Here is an 18,355-nt window from a genome sequence, read left to right on the forward strand (position 1 = left end):
GCACGCCAGTTTTCCGATAAAGGAAAAGCAAACACCATTCCCTCGTACGAAGATACAGGAATATTATCCTGACATTTTCAACACGGATCACTCATATTGCTGCTCGTTCTTCCCGCTGCAAGAGCTGTGTCTGGACAATAGAAACATTCCCTGGCTACAAACAAAATAATCAGGATTGAAAACGTGGATAACACAGATGTCTGCCTTTCCTGATTTATTTTTTTATGGAGGAATTTATTTTACATTTCCTCAGGGAATTACAGTCATCCAAGATTTCAACAAGCTGTTAAAATATGAAGAATTTAAAGAAGAATTTAAAACCTGCATGTAAGTGGGAGAAAAAAAAAGCTTCAAAAGAGGAATTTATCTTGGAAAAAAAGATTGGAAGTGCTCGGTAACCCACCTTGAAATTATTTCATGTGACAACAGACAGGAATATGGAATCATCAGTGGGAAGAAACAGGGAGACCCTGTGTTTCTCCTAATCCCAGATTTATCCCGCTAAAGTTCAGAACTGATTTATATAAACACCTGTCTTAACTCTGGCACTGATCTCCCAGTATCCACAGTGGATGTCCCAGTATCCTCACGGACATCCCAGTATCCACACTGGGAGAGCCTGAGGATGTGCCCCAGCAAACTGAGGACACGCATCACTGAGGTCACTTAACCCCATAAAACCCAGCTTTTAGAAAGCGTGAAAACAAACTCTTTCCAAAACGGGTCGTTTGGGGAATGGGGTTTTTTTGGGCTGGGGCATTCGGGTCGATTTAAGGCGCTGTTTTAAGGGTTTTTTCCCAGTCCTGCGGGAACGCCCTGCCCACACTCAAGATGGCGGCGGCGCTGAGGCGCTGAGGCCGCGGCCGCCATGGCGCTCTCGGGCGGGAGCGGAGGCGGCGGCGGGGTAAGGGCGGGCCGGGGCCGGCAGGGACCCTCGGGATGGAGCCCGGGAGCGCCGGGAATCACCCCCGGGAGCGGTCTGGGCTGCTCCTGCCGGGCGGGAGGCGATCCCCGGCTGCTGCCGCCTCCGGAAGCGCACAGGTGACCCCTCATGTCCCGGAGCGCGGAGCCTCGCGCTTATGCCGAGCGCTGGGATAAACATTCCCCGTCTCTGCTTTCCCAGATATCTGCGCACGGATAAAAATCTTGTGGCTGCTTTCAAAACCCAGAAGATGATCCCGGCTGCGCCAGTGGCAGGAGGAGCAGCAGGGAGCGGCGGCATTCCCAGAGGATGAGCGCCGGTGCTGGGCCAGCCTTGGATTCCGCGGGGGAGGAGCCTTTCCAGGGCTGTCCCGAAGGTAACGTGGTTAGGAGACATCCGAGTGCTCTGTGTTTCAAACAAAAACCCCCAAACTTTATGACTTTTAGAGGAATTTGCTCCAGCAGTTTGCTGGAGGGAGAATGGAAATTCTCTGGAGCATAAATGGAGGTTTTTCTGGAGCACAAATTGAGATTTCAAAATTTTTTTTTTTTTTTTCCAGAAGAATAAATGGAGATTGATTCTGGACGATGAGTAGCGATGCTCTGGAGCATAAATGGAGATTTTCAGGTGGATAAAATAGAAATTTTTCCAGCAGGTAAATGGAGATTATAAAAATATACAAATATAAATCTTTTCTCAGAGATTCAGGCCACTGTTGGGCTTTATTTTTAAAAGGAATTGTACCAATTCCAGTTGCACCTATTCCAGTTCTTCATCAGGAACTCCGTAACTGAATTGAAATACAGTTTGAGTTTTGTATCAGTTCTGGTGCAATTAAAGTGTCTTTGCAAATAATCTCTTGGATTAATTATGCTTTATGCAAACCTTGCACACATGTGCACATTTTTAAAATATTTATTCCCAAGCTGCCAGGGAAAAAGCTGGAGAGAAGTTACAAACAAACCCATGAAATGAGGAGGAAGTGGGGTTTTTGTTTAAATCCTTGGAGTGAGTGTTTTGGAGGCTTAAGGATTCGGCAGCACTTTGGAAAACTGAAGATCAGCTTCCAAATGGGAACAGAAAATACAAATCTCAGGGTTTTCTTCTGAAGGAAAAAATAGTGGGAATTGATGGATTTGTGGGAAGATGCTTCAGTTGCTGGGGGGTTTAATCCAGAAGCAACTGAACTGAAATGATCTTGGCATTTATCTCTCCCATCGGGTTCTGTGTCAGATCCTGGTGTTAGAGGAGCTCCCGTGGGAGCACGGATCGGGATCTTATCGCAGATGGGAATCTTGCAAAGGAGCAGCAGGAAATTAGCACATGCTGCTCTCATTGATTTCTCTAAGCACTGCACACAAACCAGGATTTCCTGCTGGAAAACACGGAGGCAGCAGGTGGGCTGGAAGCTCCTGTGGATTTTGGAGCTGAACCTCGGGATCTGCACTGCTTCCAGTGTGCTGGGGTTGTGCCTCCACGTGGGAATAGTCGGCAGGTGTTGGGTTGGGGGCGTTGCAGAGATCCCTGCTGGCTGTGGGAATTACCCTGTAGGAATCTGGATGTGAGCAATCCTTTTCCAGTAGAATTCAGGAAACGCTCTTTTGCCCATATTCCCTGAATTTCCTGCTCCTGGCAGATGGTTTAGTTCAGGTGGTGGTGCTCCATCAAAGGTTGGAGGTCTTTTCCAATCTCAGTGGTTCTACAATTCCACCTGTGAAGGGTGAACAAGGAATTAGGGCATGGAATTCCACTGGGCTTTCCCTGCCATGCTTAAATGCAAAGATAGGAAGAATCATTCCAACGTTTTTCTGCTTCTTCTGGCAGGATGGAGAAGAAGAAAATCCTGATGAAGTCCAAGGTTGCTGCTCCCAACCTCCTGAGGGCTCTGCATTCCCTGTACCGGCTCGGGCACCTCTGCGATGTGACAGTCCTCACCCAACACCTGGGAATTCAGGAGGAATTCCTGGCTCACAAAGCCGTCCTGGCGGCTTCCAGCAACTACTTCAAGGGGCTTTTCCTGCACCAGGAGATGCTGGACGCCCAGAAGTGCACGGTGACTCTGCAGGACATCTACACCGAGGAGTTCACCTCCTTCCTGGAGTTTGTGTACACAGCAGAGGTGGAGATCGAGGCGGGAAAACTCCAGAGGATGAAGGAAATAGCGGAAAGGCTGGAGTGCAAGGATTTGCTTGATATCTGTGAGGAAGTAAAGGCAGAGGGCAGGAAGGGCTTGGATTTGAGCCTCCATCTGAAAGGGCAGAGGGGTGAAAATAGGGGATCACAGTGGCCTTGTATCCAGCAAGAGGAAAACCCCAGGAACTCTTCCCAGGTTGTGACAATTCCCATGCAGAGGAAACTTTGGGATAGGCAGAAACATAAGGAGCTGCTGCCGGGCTATGAGCTCATTGAAAGCCAAGCAGGAGGCCTGGAGCAGGAGGCCACAGCTTTTCCAGCCCCAAAATCCAGGCCGGCAAAGCTGCCCAGGTGCAACAAGCCACATTCCCCAAGCAGCCTGGGTGTGGATGTCACCAGCCTGGAAAACAAGGATGGTCATTCCCTCCGCAGGGGGCAGGAGCAGAAGCAGGGATCCCAGGCGTGTCCCTACTGTGACAAGGCCATCAGCTCCAAGTGTGGCCTGGCCGTGCACATCCGGACACACACCGGGGACGGGCCCTTCCGGTGCCAGCGCTGCCCCGCCAGCTTCGCCCACAGGGCTGCCTACACCTCCCACCTCAGGTACGGCATTCCTGGGAATGCGCTTCCTTGGAATTCCGGGATCAGTCATGCCTGGAGACCTCCCTGCCTTAGTTCCAGAATTCCTTGGATCTGACTCGAGGCGTGTTGAAATAGGCATTTTTCACTTGGCTTTGCAGTGCGGATAATGAGGTCTCCTAAATGGGCAGTTTAGGGAATTTCCCATTGGATTAAGGGGGACTTGTGCAACCAGATTTCTCTGGAATCCTCAGATTTGGGGTTTTAAGTAGGAATTTTGTGTCTCTATCTGGGCATTTATTCTCTATTTCCTTTGGTTTAAATCCATAATTTCATGCCTGGGAGGAAAAGTCCATCCTACATTCCTGGTCGGGTGAAAAATACAGATCTTAATGAACTGAGGCATTTTAATTTTCTTTAATTATCTGGTCCAACTCTTCCCAAAATCTCCCTGTTTTCAGGCTTTCCAAACATGCTGGGAATTTCTTAGATGGTGCAAGGAACAATTCAAAGGCAAGGACTCTTCCCCCAAGGCCTGAATTGGAAAATTGAACAATTAATAAGTTTCAGTTAAACTTAATGGATCTTGTCCTCCATTTTTAACAGGAAAATCCATGAGTCTGGGCAAGAGAGGAAACTCCTGCCTGTCTATTGGATGGTGGTTCCACCAAATCCCACAAGCTGTGACAAAGGTCCTGACGGAGAGGCTTGGGATGGGACGCCGGAAACCTCAGGGTGTGAGGGAGATGCTGGGAGTTCATCTGTTGCTGAAGCAGAAAGGAGCAAGGAGCAAGAGGAATCCCAGGAAGCTGAAGAAGGGAATGAAGACGAAGGTGGAATGAGCGTGAAGGGTGAAGAGCAGGGAGACTATGACACAGGATACTCGGAAGTTGAAGGAAGCAGGGACAACGAGGAATGTTCTGAGGAGGATGACGCCTCAACAGAGAAGGAAAGCAAAGAACCTGAACCAGGGTTTAAGCTAAAGAAGGCCAGTAAAAATGTGGCCAACAAGAAATCCATCTACGTGATCCACTGCGACAAGTGCCAGGAGCAGTTTGTTTCCCGGAAAAAATACGTGGATCACTGCCGGGACGTGCACCAGAGCCTGCCCGGCAAGGTGTACCGCTGCGAGGTGTGCAGCAAGGCCTTCGCCAGCTACACCAGCTGGAAGGAGCACCGCGCCTGCGTGCACAGCGAGGAGAGGAGGTTCTCCTGCAGCCTCTGCCAGGCCACCTTCAAGAGGAAGCGGGATGTGAGGACTCACTCCATGCGGAAGCACGAGGGCAGGGCCAAGCGGCCGCTGTGCTCCGTGTGCGGGAAGATCCTGAGCTCCCGCACGGCGCTGGTGTTCCACATGCGGACGCACACCGGCGAGAAGCCCTACGAGTGCGGCGTGTGTCACTCCAGGTTTGCTCAGCCTTCCCAGCTCAAGATCCATACCAGGTCAGATTCCAGCCATGCCCATTCCTTGCCCCTTAGGATATCGGGTTCAGTGGGATCTGTGATTAATTCCCTTACGCAAAGGCTTTGGCTCCACGTTGCGTTTCTCGTGGTCGGGATTTCGACATGGATACCCTGTCCACACTTGCACGGAATATCCGTCATTTGGGACAGGCTCTAAAATCCCATGATGGCCCTCAGTGATGAAGAGTGAGTCAGGCATCCTGGAGAAACAGACCCTGAGCCATCCTCGCTCTCAGAGCAAGGAATTGCCGTGGGATTTCATCTCCATGTGCAACTCCAAATCCGCGCCGCTCAGCTGGAGCTTGACGGGATGAGTTGCTCCCTGGTGATGTCTGTGTGGATGTGCCTTCTCCCAGGAGAGGGTGAATCATCCCGTGGAATTTCCCATTTTTCTCCAGAGCAAGATTGATGATAATCCTTTGTCCTGACAGCTCAAAATCAGAAATTATTTTGGACATCTCCCTGTTTGGGTTGGAATAAGTTAAGACCAAACATTACGCTCAGATTTTTCTGAATTTCTGTAATTTTCTGTTATTTTCCCTTTTTTCTCCTTTCCCATGCTCTGAGCTGTCTGGGAAAAAAAGATAGATTTTTCAGGGCCTGAAAGTGAGGAAAAGCTAAATTTTAAATGGAATTTTGATTTTTAAAATGTAAGTTTTAAATGGGAGTTTTACACCTGGATTGTAGTGCCTGTACCTGGAAACACTCAGTTTTCTGAGGGAGCAGAATTTTCTTTTCCCACTACATTTAAAACCCAAACATTGTTTCAAATCCAGTATTTTAGGGATGAAGACCTTATTAATTACTAATCTTTGGTGTTTTCTCTCCATTAGATCCCACACTGGGGAGAAGCCCTACATTTGTGAGGACTGCGGCGCTTCCTTTGCCGACAAAGGAAAACTCACCAGCCACAAAAGGACACACACAGGTGGGAATTAAATATTCCAAGTGGTTTTCCCATGCCTCCTGATTTATTGCTAAGATATGAAATAAATGCCCTTTTAAAAAATTTTTTGTAACTAATGGAACAGTATCCAAGTACCAGGAAGGAATTCATAGGGATAGAAGGACTTTTAGCCTGGAAAAAAGGAGACTCTGGAGGGACTTTGTTGCTTTCCACAATTCCCTGACAGGAGTCAGGGGGAATTTGGGCTCTGCTCCAAAGGAATAAGTGATAGGATGAGAGGAATGTCCTCAAGTGGGAGGTTCAGGTTGGATTTCAGGAAGAATTCCTTCATGGGAAGGGTTATCAGGCATTGGAATGGGATGGAGTCCCCATGCCTGGATGTGCTCAGGGGACAGCTGGATGTGGCACTGGTTGCCAGGGTGGGGACTGGGCGCAGGTTGGACTCGATGATCAACCTTTTCCAGCCTGGGTTCTGTGATTTGCAGACTGACTCTGAAGGACAGAATTCCCCTGGGAGAATTCCCAACGTCCGGTTTCTCTTCCCTCAGGAGAGCGGCTGTTCAGGTGTGACGTGTGCGGGAAGCACTTTGCCACCAACGAGTACCTGAAGTGCCACAAGCGCTGCCACCTGGGAGCCAAACCCTACAGGTGTGAGGTTTGTGGGAAAGCCTTCGGACTCAGAGCCTCCCTGGCCCAGCACAGCAACGTCCATGCAGGTAATTCCAAGGCTGGGAATGGAAAAGGAATGGTGGCTTTGTGGTACCTCCCAGTGCGGATGGGGACATTCCACCCCATTGCTGAATTAGGGGATCCCAGAATCATTGAGGTTGGAAAAGAGCTCCAAGGTCATCGAGTCCAAGCTGTGCCCAGTCCCCACTTTGTCACCAGCGCAGAGCACTGAGTGCCATGTCCAGGCATTCCTTGGACACGTCCAAGGATGGACATTCAGTTCAGGGCTCATCCTGGCCCTGGCTCATGGGAGCGTTGCGTGGTATCCTAGAAAACTGAGGCCTGGATTTGAGTAGAGGATGGCTGTAGCCTTGGCTACAGGTATTGGGAGATATTTATCATGGAATGGTCGGGATTGGAAGGGACCTTAGGGGCCATCTCATTCCCCCCATGCCACGGACACCTTCCACTCTCCCAGCTTGCTCCAAGCCCCTTCCATCCTTGGACACTTCCAGGCAAGAGCCGGCTGCTCTCCCCTGAGTGCCCCTAACGCCGTCTTTGCCGGCACTGTCATTCCCAGAGACCCGTCCCTATTTCTGCGAGCAGTGTGGCAAGGCCTTCACGCAGCAGGGAGCGCTGCGGCGGCACCAGCGCATCCACACCGGCGAGAAGCCCTACAAGTGCCGGGCCTGCGAGAGGACCTTCACCGACATGTCCACCCTGCGCCGGCACGCGGCGGTACGGCATCCCCCGGGACCCTCCCCGTCCAGAGTCACCCTGGCAGCGGGAATTCCCAGCCCTCGGGAGGGGCCCTGCTAGGGATGAGTTTCAGGGCAGGGCGGTGAGCCGCCATCTTGGAATCATTCCTGGAGTTCGTGGGGTTTTGCTCTGATGGCGCGGCAGCTCCCGGTGCTGGCTGCCAGTCCTGTCATCTCCCAGCCCCAGGGGAGGGGTCACCATCCCTGGAAGTGGCTGGATACAGCACTTCCTGATGGTCACCATTCCTGGAAGTGGCTGGATACAGCACTTCCCGATGGTCGCCATCCCTGGAAGTGGCTGGATACAGCACTTCCCGATGGTCATCATCATCCCTGGAAGTGGCTGGATACAGCACTTCCCGATGGTCACCATCCCTGGAAGTGACTGGATACAGCACTTCCCGATGGTCACCATCCCTGGAAGTGGCTGGATACAGCACTTCCTGATGGTCATCATCATCCCTGGAAGTGGCTGGATACAGCACTTCCCGATGGTCATCATCATCCCTGGAAGTGGCTGGATACAGCACTTCCCGATGGTCATCATCATCCCTGGAAGTGGCTGGATACAGCACTTCCCGATGGTCACCATCCCTGGAAGTGGCTGGATACAGCACTTCCTGATGGTCACCATCATCCCTGGAAGTGGCTGGATACAGCACTTCCCGATGGTCACCATCCCTGGAAGTGGCTGGATACAGCACTGCCTGATGGTCGTCATCATCCCTGGAAGTGGCTGGATACAGCACTTCCCGATGGTCGTCATCTCCGAGATCTTTTCCTCTAAAAGATTCCATGAAAATGTTTGGGGAAGGACTCGGGATTTTAGATTTTTTATGGATTAATGCAGAGTCTCCCAATGTTTTAACCCTCATTCCAGCCTCGTAACACCAGTCTCATGCCGCATATTAACAGGAATTTACACATTCCCAGCTGGAAAATGTTGAGCTCAGCTCTTCCCAGCGGCCTCCAGGTCCTGGAAGTGACAGCACGGACAGAACAGGAGGTTCCCTTCCAGCTCCAAGTCAATATTTTGCCTGTGTGCTGAAATTCCAGCTGATTTTGGATGCATTCCATGGCAGCAGAGCCAGAAATTCAGCACGGATTTGGCAAAAGAGCCTTGTTTGTGTTTGAGTTGAGACTTGGAGCGCAGGATCATGGAGTTATCCCAAACTTGTTGGATTTAGCTGTGGATGAAGTTCAGCATTTGGCAGATCTAACTGTTTTCCTGTCCCACTCATTTTTTTTCCCAGATCCATGACCGGAACGCTCACTGGAGAAGCTTCTTGATCGACCTGACACAAAAAAAGGACCACAATTGGTCCAAAATAGAGACTTTAGCGGAAGCGCAGCCGGGAGGGGATCCCGTGCCGGAAATTTGGACAGTTGACCACGGGAAACTTTATAAACCAGGAAGCGCTAAAGCAGCAGCAGCACACGTGACACCTGGGCTTGGGGACACCGGGGACACCGACCCCTCCCTTTTGTACTTATAAAGTCAGGTTTAGACCCAAAAATGGGCGGTTGGAGGCGGAATGGTGGGAGTTGCCCTTTGGAATGCAGAAAATCATTCCCAATGTTCAGTGCAGCTGCATTGCAGGTGCTAAAGGGGTAATTCCTCATGAGGGTATTTATTCCACTGAAATGTTTGCATCTGTCCAGAGGTTTGTTTTTCCCAAAGCTGTGGGAGCATCCCATTGGGAACGGGCAGGGCGGGGTGTGTGTTTATACAAACACAGCGCGGTGCCGCCGCTGTAAACCACCAATTCCTCCTTTAATAAAGCTGCCAGTACCGCCCAGCCCGTCCCTCCTTCATTCGCCCGGATTTCCCAGGGGAAAACGCCGGGATTCGGGAATGCCAAAGCCGGGGGCGCGGTAGGCCGCGTTGCCTAGCAACGCCCGGCGCGCCGCGTGACGTCACTTCCGGCGCGCCTCCGCCGGGGTCGTGGCTCGTCAGCGCTTCCGGCCGCGCCCGGGGCTGAGCGGGAGCGGCGGCCGGGAGCGAACCGGGAACGGACCGGGAACGGGCCGGGAACAAACCGGGAACGGGCCGGGAACAAACCGGGAACGGGCCGGCAGCCGTGAGTGCGGGGCCATGGCGGGCTGGACCCGCCAGCCTTCCTCTTCTCCCCTCTTTCCCCCTTATTCCCCCCAACCTCCTCTTTTTCCCCTTTTTCCCTCTCCTCTTTCCCCCCGTTCTTTCCCCTTCCCTTTTCTTCTCCCCCCTTCCCCTCCTTGTTTCCCCCCTTTCCTCTCCCCTTTTTCCCCCACCCCAGCATTCCCGTGTGATCCAGGCTCCTTTGCAGATGGGATTGGAAGTGGGATTCTCCATGGCTTCAGCAGCAGCCGCCTGGGAATCCTCTCCCCATTCCCCTTGGGGCTGGAGCTTTTTGCCTCTTTCCAGCCAGTTTTGCCTCTGGAAGGGGAGTTATTCCTGAGAAATGGACACTGCTCAAATGGAGTTAGAGGGGTGGTTGTGAAATAACACGAGGAGTAGTTAAAAATCAATTTATTGGGGCAAAAAAAGTGGCGCTTTGGTATCACTGATTGTTTATAAAGCAGTGGGTGAGACATCACTTAATTCCCAGGACATGGAAAGAAATTCCTCGGATTCAGGGAGGAACAGGGTTAGACTCAACAGATTCCTCAGAGCACCTTTAAATCCATGGAAACCTGGTTTGTTCTGGGGTTGGATATTTGGGAAAACACCCCAAAACTTCCACTTTTTTTACAAGCTTTGGAGCAGCTTCAAACATTCCCAAGAAATAGGGCCCGATGGGAGGCTGGAAATGGGCCTTCGGAATGTGCAGGCTGTGAGTCCATTTTGAGGAACTCCCGTCATTTTGGGGATTTTCAGTGTGTGAATGCCTTTATCCATCACGTAAGAGCTTGGAATTTTATGTGGAAAGCATTTTCAGGCGGGTTTTTAGGACTGCAGTGAACTCCTGCTTGGTCTTGCCTTCCTTTTATTATCGCCTGGTGAGGCCAGGAGTCATTCCTTAATTCCAGGTGCCAGCTCTGTTTGCTCCATCCCTGTCCCAGGTCCTGATAGCCCGGAGGGTTTCATGGAAAACTGGGGTTGGGATTTAAGCTCAGGTTCACTTCGTGGTTCCCTTGAGGTGCTGGAGATCGCTCTGAGGTCGGATTAAACGATCTCAGAGCTCTTCCCGACCCCAGCGATTCCGCGAAACCGCGAACCCCGCGGAATCCCGCCGGCTGACCCGGGGGGGTCTCGTTGGCAGGGGAGGAGGAAGATGGAGAGCAACCCCGTGCTGCTGGAGTCCAAGTCCTCGCCCATCAACCTGCTGAACGAGATGCAGCAGCTGCGGCTGCTGGGCCACCTGTGCGACGTCACCGTCAGCGTGGAGTACCAGGGCGTGCGCGCCGAGTTCCCGGCGCACAAGGCCGTGCTGGCCGCCACCAGCAAGTTCTTCAAGGAGGTTTTCCTCAACGAGGAGCCCGTGGACGGCCCCCGCAGCAACGTGTTCCTCAACGAGGTGCGGGTGGCGGACTTCGCCTCCTTCCTGGAGTTCGTCTACACGGCGCGCGTGGAGGTGGAGGAGGACAGGGTGCAGCGCATGCTGGAGATCGCCGAGAAGCTCAAGTGCCTGGATCTCTCCGAGACCTGCTTCCAGCTGAAGAAGCAGATGCTGGAGTCCGTGCTGCTGGAGCTGCAGAGCTTCTCGGAGTCGCAGAATTCCGAGGAGGAGGGCGCCGCGCCCGCGGCGAAGGCCGAGCGGGACTCTCCGGATTGTCCCGCCGCCGCGCCTCCCGAGGGGCCGGCCGCCAAGTCCAAGGAGAAGTTGGACAAAAAGAAGGAAGTGCTGAAGGCTCCCTACACCAAGATCCGCAGGGCCAGCGGGCGGCTGGCCGGCAGGAAGGTGTTCGTGGAGATCCCGAAGAAAAAATACACCCGGAGGCTGCGGGAGCAGCAGCGGAACGCCGAGGAGGAGAAGCAGCCCAAGGGCGAGGAGGAGGAGGAGAACCCCGGCAAAGCCGAGGAGAGCTCCCCTGAGGAAAACCTCCCCGGGGGCGAGGAGGACAGAAAGAAGCGCGGCGGCGCCTTCAAGTGCGGCACGTGCCAGAAGGAGTTCCTGTACGAGAAGAGCTTCCTGAAGCACATCCAGCAGAGCCACGGCATCGCCTCGGCGCTGGAGTTCCGCTGCGAGACGTGCGCGCAGACCTTCGCCAACCGCTGCAACCTGCGCAGCCACCAGCGGCACGTGCACAGCAGCGAGCGCCGCTTCCCCTGCGAGCTGTGCGCCAAGCGCTTCAAGAGGAAGAAGGACGTCAAGAGGCACGTGCTGCAGGTGCACGAGGGCGGCGGCGAGCGCCACCAGTGCCACCAGTGCGGCAAGGGGCTCAGCTCCCGCACGGCCCTGCGGCTGCACGAGAGGACGCACACGGGCCACAAGCCCTACGGCTGCCCCGAGTGCCAGGCCAAGTTCTCCCAGCCTTCCGCGCTGAAAACGCACATGAGGTAGGAGCGGCTTCGCCCGGGCTCGAGGTGCGGCCCTTGGGGCTTGATACATCCCTGTTTTCTCCTCAAATGGGGGTCCACTCCTCAGGGACTCTCAAATCCCTGTTTTCTCTTTCAGGGCCTCCCAAATCCCTGTTTTCTCTTTCAGGGCCTCCCCAGTCCCTGTTTTCATGTGGGGTGCAGCCCTCAGGGCCTCCTAAATCCCTGTTTTCTCCTCACATGGGATACAGCCCTCAGAGCCTTCCAAATCCCTGGGTTTTTTTCAGGGCCTCTCTCCCCAGTCCCTGTTTTCTCTTTCAGGGCCTCCCCAATCCCTGTTTTCTCTTTCAGGGCCTCCCAGATCCCTGTTTTCTCCTGATACAGGGTTCAGACCTCAGGGCCTCCCAAATCCCTGTTTTCTTTCTCAGGGCCTCCCAAATCCCTGTTTTCTCTTTCAGAGCCTCCCAAATCCCTGTTTTCTCTTTCAGAGCCTCCCAAATCCCTGTTTTCTCCTCATATGGGGTGCAGCCTTCAGAGCCTCCCAAATTCCTGTTTTCATGTGGGGTGCAGCCCTCAGAGCCTCCCCAATCCCAGTTCTCCCCTTCAGGGCCTCCCAAATTCTTGTTTTCTCTTTCAGGGCCTCCTAAATCCCTGTTTTCTCCTCATATGGGGTGCAGCCCTCAGAGCCTCCCAAATCTCTGGGTTTTTTTCAGGGCCTCCCTCCTCCATCCCTGTTTTCTCTTTCAGGACCTCCCAAATCTCTGTTTTCGCCTGATACAGGGTTCAGCCCTCAGAGCCTCCCCAGTCCCTGTTTTCTCTTTCAGGGCCTCCCAAATCCCTGTTTTTATGTGGGGTGCAGCCCTCAGGACCTCCCAAATCCCTGTTTTCTCTTTCAGGGCCTCCTAAATCCCTGTTTTCTCCTCATATGGGGTGCAGGCCTCAGAGCCTCCCAAATCCCTGGGTTTTTTTCAGGGCCTCCCTCCCCAATCCCTGTTTTCTCTTTCAGGGCCTCCCAAATCCCTGTTTTCATGTAGGGTGCAGCCCTCAGAACCTCTCTAATCCCTGTTTTCTCTTTCAGGACCTCCCAAATCCCTGTTTTCTCCTGATACAGGGTTCAGCCCTCAGGGCCTCCCAAATTCCGGTTTTCATGTGGGGTTCAGCCCTCAGAGTCTCCCCAGTCCCTGTTTTCTCTTTCAGGGCCTCCCCAGTCCCTCTTTTCTCCTCAAATGCAGTCCAGTCCTCAGAGCCTCCCAAATCCTGCTTTTCATGTGGGGTGCAGCCCCTGGGGCCTCCCTTATCCCTTTTTTCTCTTTCAGGGCCTCTCTGATCCCTGTTTTCTCTTTCAGGGCCTCCCCGATCCCTGTTTTCTCCTGATACAGGGTTTGGCCCTCAGGGCCTCCAAAATCCTTGTTTTCTCCTCATATCCTGCATGGGCCAGGCCTGTGCTGTGGGGAAATCCAGGTGGGATTCCTCCAGCACATCCTTAGACTAAATACAAAGACAAGTGTGGAAATATTTGGGAAGGATTTGGCTGGGTTTTCAGTGGGAAAATGACGGATTTGGGGGCGAAGTAGGGAAAACAATGGATCTGGGAACAGGAGGAGGTGGCGCGTCACCGATGTCACCCACACGGAGCAGATCCGGCACCTGCTGGGTTTTATCTGTCCCAGGCTGTTTCTATTGGGGAAAAAATCATCCCTGAGGGGTTTTAACATGATTTTATCAATCCTGTCTTTCTGAGGGCATTTTTATCAGGGCAGAAGTAGATTCTGAGGTGTTTAACCTAATTTTATCCCTTTTTTTATGAGTCTTAGGGCAGAGCCCTTTTCTTGAGGTCAAAAATCATCTCTGAGGGGGTTAACCTGATTTTCTCAGTTATTTTATCTGCCCCAGGGTGTTTTTTACCAGGGTAAAAATCATTTCTGAGGGACTTTAACCTGATTTTATCAGTTATTTCATGTGTCTCAGAGCAGACATTTTGATCAGGGGAAAAATTCCTCTCTGAGGGGTTGAGACCGATTTTATCAGTTTTATTTTTCTGAAGATGTTTTTATCAGGGCAGAAATTAACTCTGTGGGGCTTGACCCTGATTTTTTCAGTCATTTTAGCTTGTCTCATGATAGAGACCATTTTATCAGAGTAAAAATCTTCTCTGAGGGGTTTAACCTGATTTTATCAGCAATTTTATCTGTCTTCGGACAGAGACATTTTTATGAGGGAAAAAATCCTCTCTGAGGGTTTAAACCTGATTTTTTTTCCGTTCCCAGAGCCCTTTCAGGAATTTTGGACACTGGAAACTCAACGCTGCCTTAATTTGGGTGCGGTGGCAGCTGGTGGTGGGGATTTCTCATCCTTGGGGATGTATTTTGCCACGTGGATGTGCCTCTCCAGGAAAAGCAGCCATCCCAACCCCCTGAGACACTTTCCCTCATATCCCAAAGGATTTGGCGCCACAGCCTGGAGAGAATTTTTGGGATTTGGTTGCTTGTCACCTTGAAAAATTCGCTTTTACCGTAACATTTTTGGATGTGGGTGTTTACCCAGCAGTAAGGCTCAATGGGAATGAGGGAAAGGCTCATCCTGGAGTTCCAACATTCCTTTTTCCTTGCAGGATCCACACGGGGGAGAAGCCCTTTGTGTGTGATGAGTGTGGGGCCCGCTTCACCCAGAACCACATGCTCATCTACCACAGGCGCTGCCACACAGGTGAGGCTGGAACACTGGGAAAATCCAATCCCAAACATTCCAGGGGAAGTGTTGCCTTCAGAAAATGCTTTTTGTCCACATTTTTATGGATAAAATGAGATACTGTACTCTCCTAGGTGGGATTTGCCTGAGAAAGGTTCCCAAGGATATCCTGTGATCTGAAGCTGAGGGAGGGTTGATTTAAATTGGATTTTGGGAAAAAATTCCTTCCTGTGAGAGTGGTGAGGCCCTGGAACAGTATTCCTAAAGAAGTTGTGGATTCCCCATCCCTGGAATTGTTCCAGGCCAGGTTGGGAGTGGCTTGGAGCAACCTGGGATAGGGGAAGGTGTCCCTGCCCATGGAATGGTTTGGAACTGGGTGACCTTTAAATGTCCCCACAGTGAGGACATGCTTTGGAATTTCTGTGGGATATTTAAGAGCATTCCCAAAGCTCTGCTGGTTTAATCCTCCTTTTCCCCCTTTCTTAGGGGAAAGGCCTTTCATGTGTGAAACCTGTGGGAAGAGCTTTGCCTCCAAGGAATACTTGAAACACCACAACCGGATCCACACGGGATCCAAGCCCTTCAAATGTGAGGTTTGCTTCCGGACCTTTGCCCAGCGGAATTCCCTGTACCAGCACATCAAAGTCCACACAGGTAGGATGTGTCACTTTTCTTGGATACACAGGTAGGATGTGCTCCTTTTTTTGGATACACACTCCTCACCACTGCAATATTCCAGCAGGGAATTCTCAGCCAGGTTTTTCCCCGTGTGCACTGCTTGATGTGTTGTGTTCTCCCCTTCTCCCACTAGTTCTGAGTGACAGCAATTCCCTGGAATGCTTCCACAGGCTGTGGAGATACCTTAATAAGCTGCCAGGATCGTTGGTGATGGAGAGCTCTGGTGTAGCTCCTGAGGTTTATCCAGGGAGGGAGGAAAATGGGATCTGTTTCCAAACTGGGAGTTTTTGGTGTCCTCAGAGCGATCCTGGGGCTGGGAGTGGCTCAGGGGTTCTTGCTCAGAGAAGAGTGAATAAGGGGGAGGAATACTTGGATTCTGGGCAGGACTTGAGTCTCTAATGGAAAATCCTTGGGAAAACAGAGTGGCAGCACATCTTTAAGGGGCTGGGAGGAGCTTGCTGCCTCCAGGTGGGTGCAATGTGACATCTGTACCACCAGGCCCTTCCCCCTGACCATTCCCTGTCAGCCGGGGGTCGCTGGGCATTCCCGAGGCACAGCAGCTGTGCTCTGCCCGCGTTCCCAGCCTGTCTCCCATGCCCATTCCCAGGGGAGCGGCCCTACTGCTGCGACCAGTGCGGGAAGCAGTTCACGCAGCTGAACGCGCTGCAGCGGCACCACCGCATCCACACCGGCGAGAAGCCCTTCATGTGCAACGCCTGCGGCAGGACCTTCACCGACAAATCCACGCTGCGCCGGCACACCTCGGTACGGCCCGCAGTCCTGTAATTCCCACATCCTGGCAGTGCTGCCACGGCTCCTCCGAGCCACAGTCCCTGGGATTGATGGGACAAGCCCGGAGCGGACTTCCGACTGATGGAAGTTGGGGTTAAGAGGTTTTTGGGAAGGAATTCTTCCCTGGGAGGTTGGGAAGGCCCTGGCGTGGTTTCACCAGAAAACCTGTGGGTTCTGCATTCCTGGAATTGTTCAAAACCAGGTTGGACAGGGCTTGGAGCAACCTGAGACAGGAGAAGGTGTCCCTGTCCATGGCAGGGGGTGGGACTGGATCATCTTTACGGTCCAATCTTCCAACCCAAACCATTCCATGACTCCAAAACAAAAACCTTTTCTACCAACATCAAATACAAGCTTGATCCAAACTTCGTCATCCCATATCCAACCTTCTCTCCCTGGTTATTCCTTTGCAGATCCATGATAAAAACACCCCCTGGAAGTCCTTCCTCGTCATCGTGGAAGGAGCCACAAAGAATGACGAGGGGCACAAAACGGAGCTTCCTGATGAGGAATACGAGGTGTCCCCCAAAATCCCAGAAAAGCTGCTGTCCTTCCCAGAGAACAGCCCCTACCAGAGCCTGGCAGCAGTCCCGGGAAGCGGGAATTCCAGCACGGACTGTAAGGCCTCTGGAGCACAGGAGTCCCTGCTGGGAGAACTCACCGTGCTCCACACACAGACGGACTCTGGGCAGCCCCAGCTCCATGCCCTGGTGAACATGGAATAATTTGGGATTGCCTCCTGCTCCTTAGGCTGCGCCCCTTGTACAGTCCTTGGCCTGAGGGAGGCTGGTGGTGGGAAGCTGGGAAAGAGTGGATTTCCAGCTTTCCTCTGGAAATTCCTTCCCCAGCTCCATCTCCTGATGGTTGGGCAGGGTGGCACCACACCAGGGAATTTGTGGGAGTTGATCCCCTGCGAATTCAGGGGCTCAGGTACCTTGCTGGTGCAGGTTTGTTTTCCAGGGAATTCAATGCCACATGGACAATCAGGAGAACTGATGTTTCTCTGTGACGTTTGCTGCATTTTCCCCAGTGGAATTTCATCCAGGAGAAGTCTGGCTAAATTTGCTTTTCAGGAAATGTTGGTTTCCTCTGCTTTTGCCAAAGATCCCAAAGAGTGGGAGCAGCTTTGGAGTTTCATTCCAGGAGTTTGGAGTCTCTGAGCAGCAAAAAGGGGCAGGTGGCAGCCAAGTGCTACTTCCTTGATTTTACAATTGCAGGGAAACTGGAGCAGTCTGGCACTGGGATCCTGTCAGTTCTCACCTTCCAGCTGCTCCAGCTCCCGTGGAATTGGGCACTTAGGAGAACAAGACATCTCCTGGAAGAAAGACTGTGAAAAGGAGCTGTGCTGGAAGGGGCTCAGTTCAGAGGCTTTTCCTGCTCCATTCCTCTGGAATAGGATTTGGGGGATTTCCCCTGGGCAGGGAAGGAGCCATGGAGTGTTGTTCCAGCTGGGCTGACTCCTGGTTTTTTTTGCAACACTGTGCTACGGTTTAATGCTTCAAACCTTGGGATGGGCTTCCCAGTGTAAAAACCCACAGCTTTTCCCATTCTTTTTCCCATTTCTTTGCCTGTTCCTGTAGTATTCCCACAGCAATTCCTCAGCTGAAGCTGTGAGCAGAACTTTGGGAAAGGTAAGCACAATGCAGCCTGGTGAGACCCAGCAATAAAGACCCCCCCCACCTGTGGCACAGAGCTATTTTTTGGGATAAAGGGATGGCGGAGGCGTTCTCATGGAATTCTAAGCTAGAAAAAAGGGAATTTTTGTACCAGAGAACATTTCCAAGAGGTTATATTTGAGATATTTATTCCTGCTGGAGCTCAGTTATTCCCAATGGAAGGAAAGGGGTTGTAGATATATTTAAGGGCTGAGCACTTGGATCTGGGGCCAGGGAATGTTTTGTACTCTGCGAACATACGGAAGTGAGTTACTTGTTTGAGCTGTTCCTATTAAAATATGGAATATGGAGACCTCCCAGTGACTCAGTCGTATCCAGTGGGACACTTTGGGATATTGACAGGCTTGGAAGTTCACCTGGAGAAAAGAAGCTTCCCTGGAAACCTCAGAAGGGGCCTACAAGGAAAAGTGGGAGAGATTCTTCATCAGGAATTATAGTGACAAGACAAGAGGGAGGGAATGGCTTCCCAGTGACAGAGGGAGAATTCAGGTGGGTTATTGGGAAGGAATTCTTCCCTGTGAGGATGGGGAGGCCCTGGAAGAGTTTTCCCAAAGAATCTGGCTGCCCCATCCCTGGAAGTATTCATGGGGCTTGGAGCAAGCCAGGATAATGGACGGTGTCCCTGGACCA

General features: G+C 52.1%; 2 protein-coding genes and 1 long non-coding RNA gene across 7 annotated transcripts; 2 read left to right on the plus strand and 1 right to left on the minus strand.

Annotated features, from left to right (window-relative positions):
* The first annotated feature begins 806 nt into the window (after positions 1–806).
* On the plus strand, positions 807–9,239 carry LOC135297697 (zinc finger protein 431-like). Of its 5 annotated transcripts, none has more exons than XM_064415487.1 (9): positions 807–904; positions 1,124–1,298; positions 1,482–1,577; positions 2,747–3,658; positions 4,241–5,077; positions 5,932–6,026; positions 6,554–6,721; positions 7,255–7,412; positions 8,686–9,239. In XM_064415487.1, the coding sequence occupies exons 4-9, from the start codon at positions 2,748–2,750 to the stop codon at positions 8,926–8,928; spliced, it is 2,412 nt and encodes an 803-aa protein (XP_064271557.1). In that variant the 5' UTR covers positions 807–904; positions 1,124–1,298; positions 1,482–1,577; position 2,747; the 3' UTR covers positions 8,929–9,239. The 5 variants fall into 5 exon arrangements, with proteins under 5 accessions (XP_064271557.1, XP_064271556.1, XP_064271559.1 ...); XM_064415486.1 differs by lacking the exon at positions 807–904 and adding an exon at positions 911–1,041; XM_064415489.1 differs by lacking the exon at positions 807–904 and adding an exon at positions 911–1,041 and having other exon boundaries at positions 4,241–5,041.
* On the minus strand, positions 8,250–9,437 carry LOC135297702 (uncharacterized). Its single transcript, XR_010359618.1, has 2 exons — positions 9,226–9,437; positions 8,250–8,727 (listed from the first exon to the last, which is right to left on the minus strand). It is a non-coding gene; the product is annotated as an uncharacterized LOC135297702 (long non-coding RNA).
* On the plus strand, positions 9,371–18,021 carry GZF1 (GDNF inducible zinc finger protein 1). The gene is made up of 7 exons (XM_064415491.1): positions 9,371–9,436; positions 9,470–9,513; positions 10,675–11,912; positions 14,503–14,597; positions 15,066–15,233; positions 15,865–16,022; positions 16,463–18,021. Exons 3-7 carry the CDS (start codon positions 10,687–10,689, stop codon positions 16,772–16,774), a joined length of 1,959 nt encoding a protein of 652 aa, XP_064271561.1. The 5' UTR covers positions 9,371–9,436; positions 9,470–9,513; positions 10,675–10,686; the 3' UTR covers positions 16,775–18,021.
* Positions 18,022–18,355: the final 334 nt, after the last annotated feature.

The sequence above is a fragment of the Passer domesticus genome, chromosome 3 (genome assembly GCF_036417665.1).
Source record: "Passer domesticus isolate bPasDom1 chromosome 3, bPasDom1.hap1, whole genome shotgun sequence".
Classification (NCBI taxonomy): domain Eukaryota; kingdom Metazoa; phylum Chordata; class Aves; order Passeriformes; family Passeridae; genus Passer; species Passer domesticus.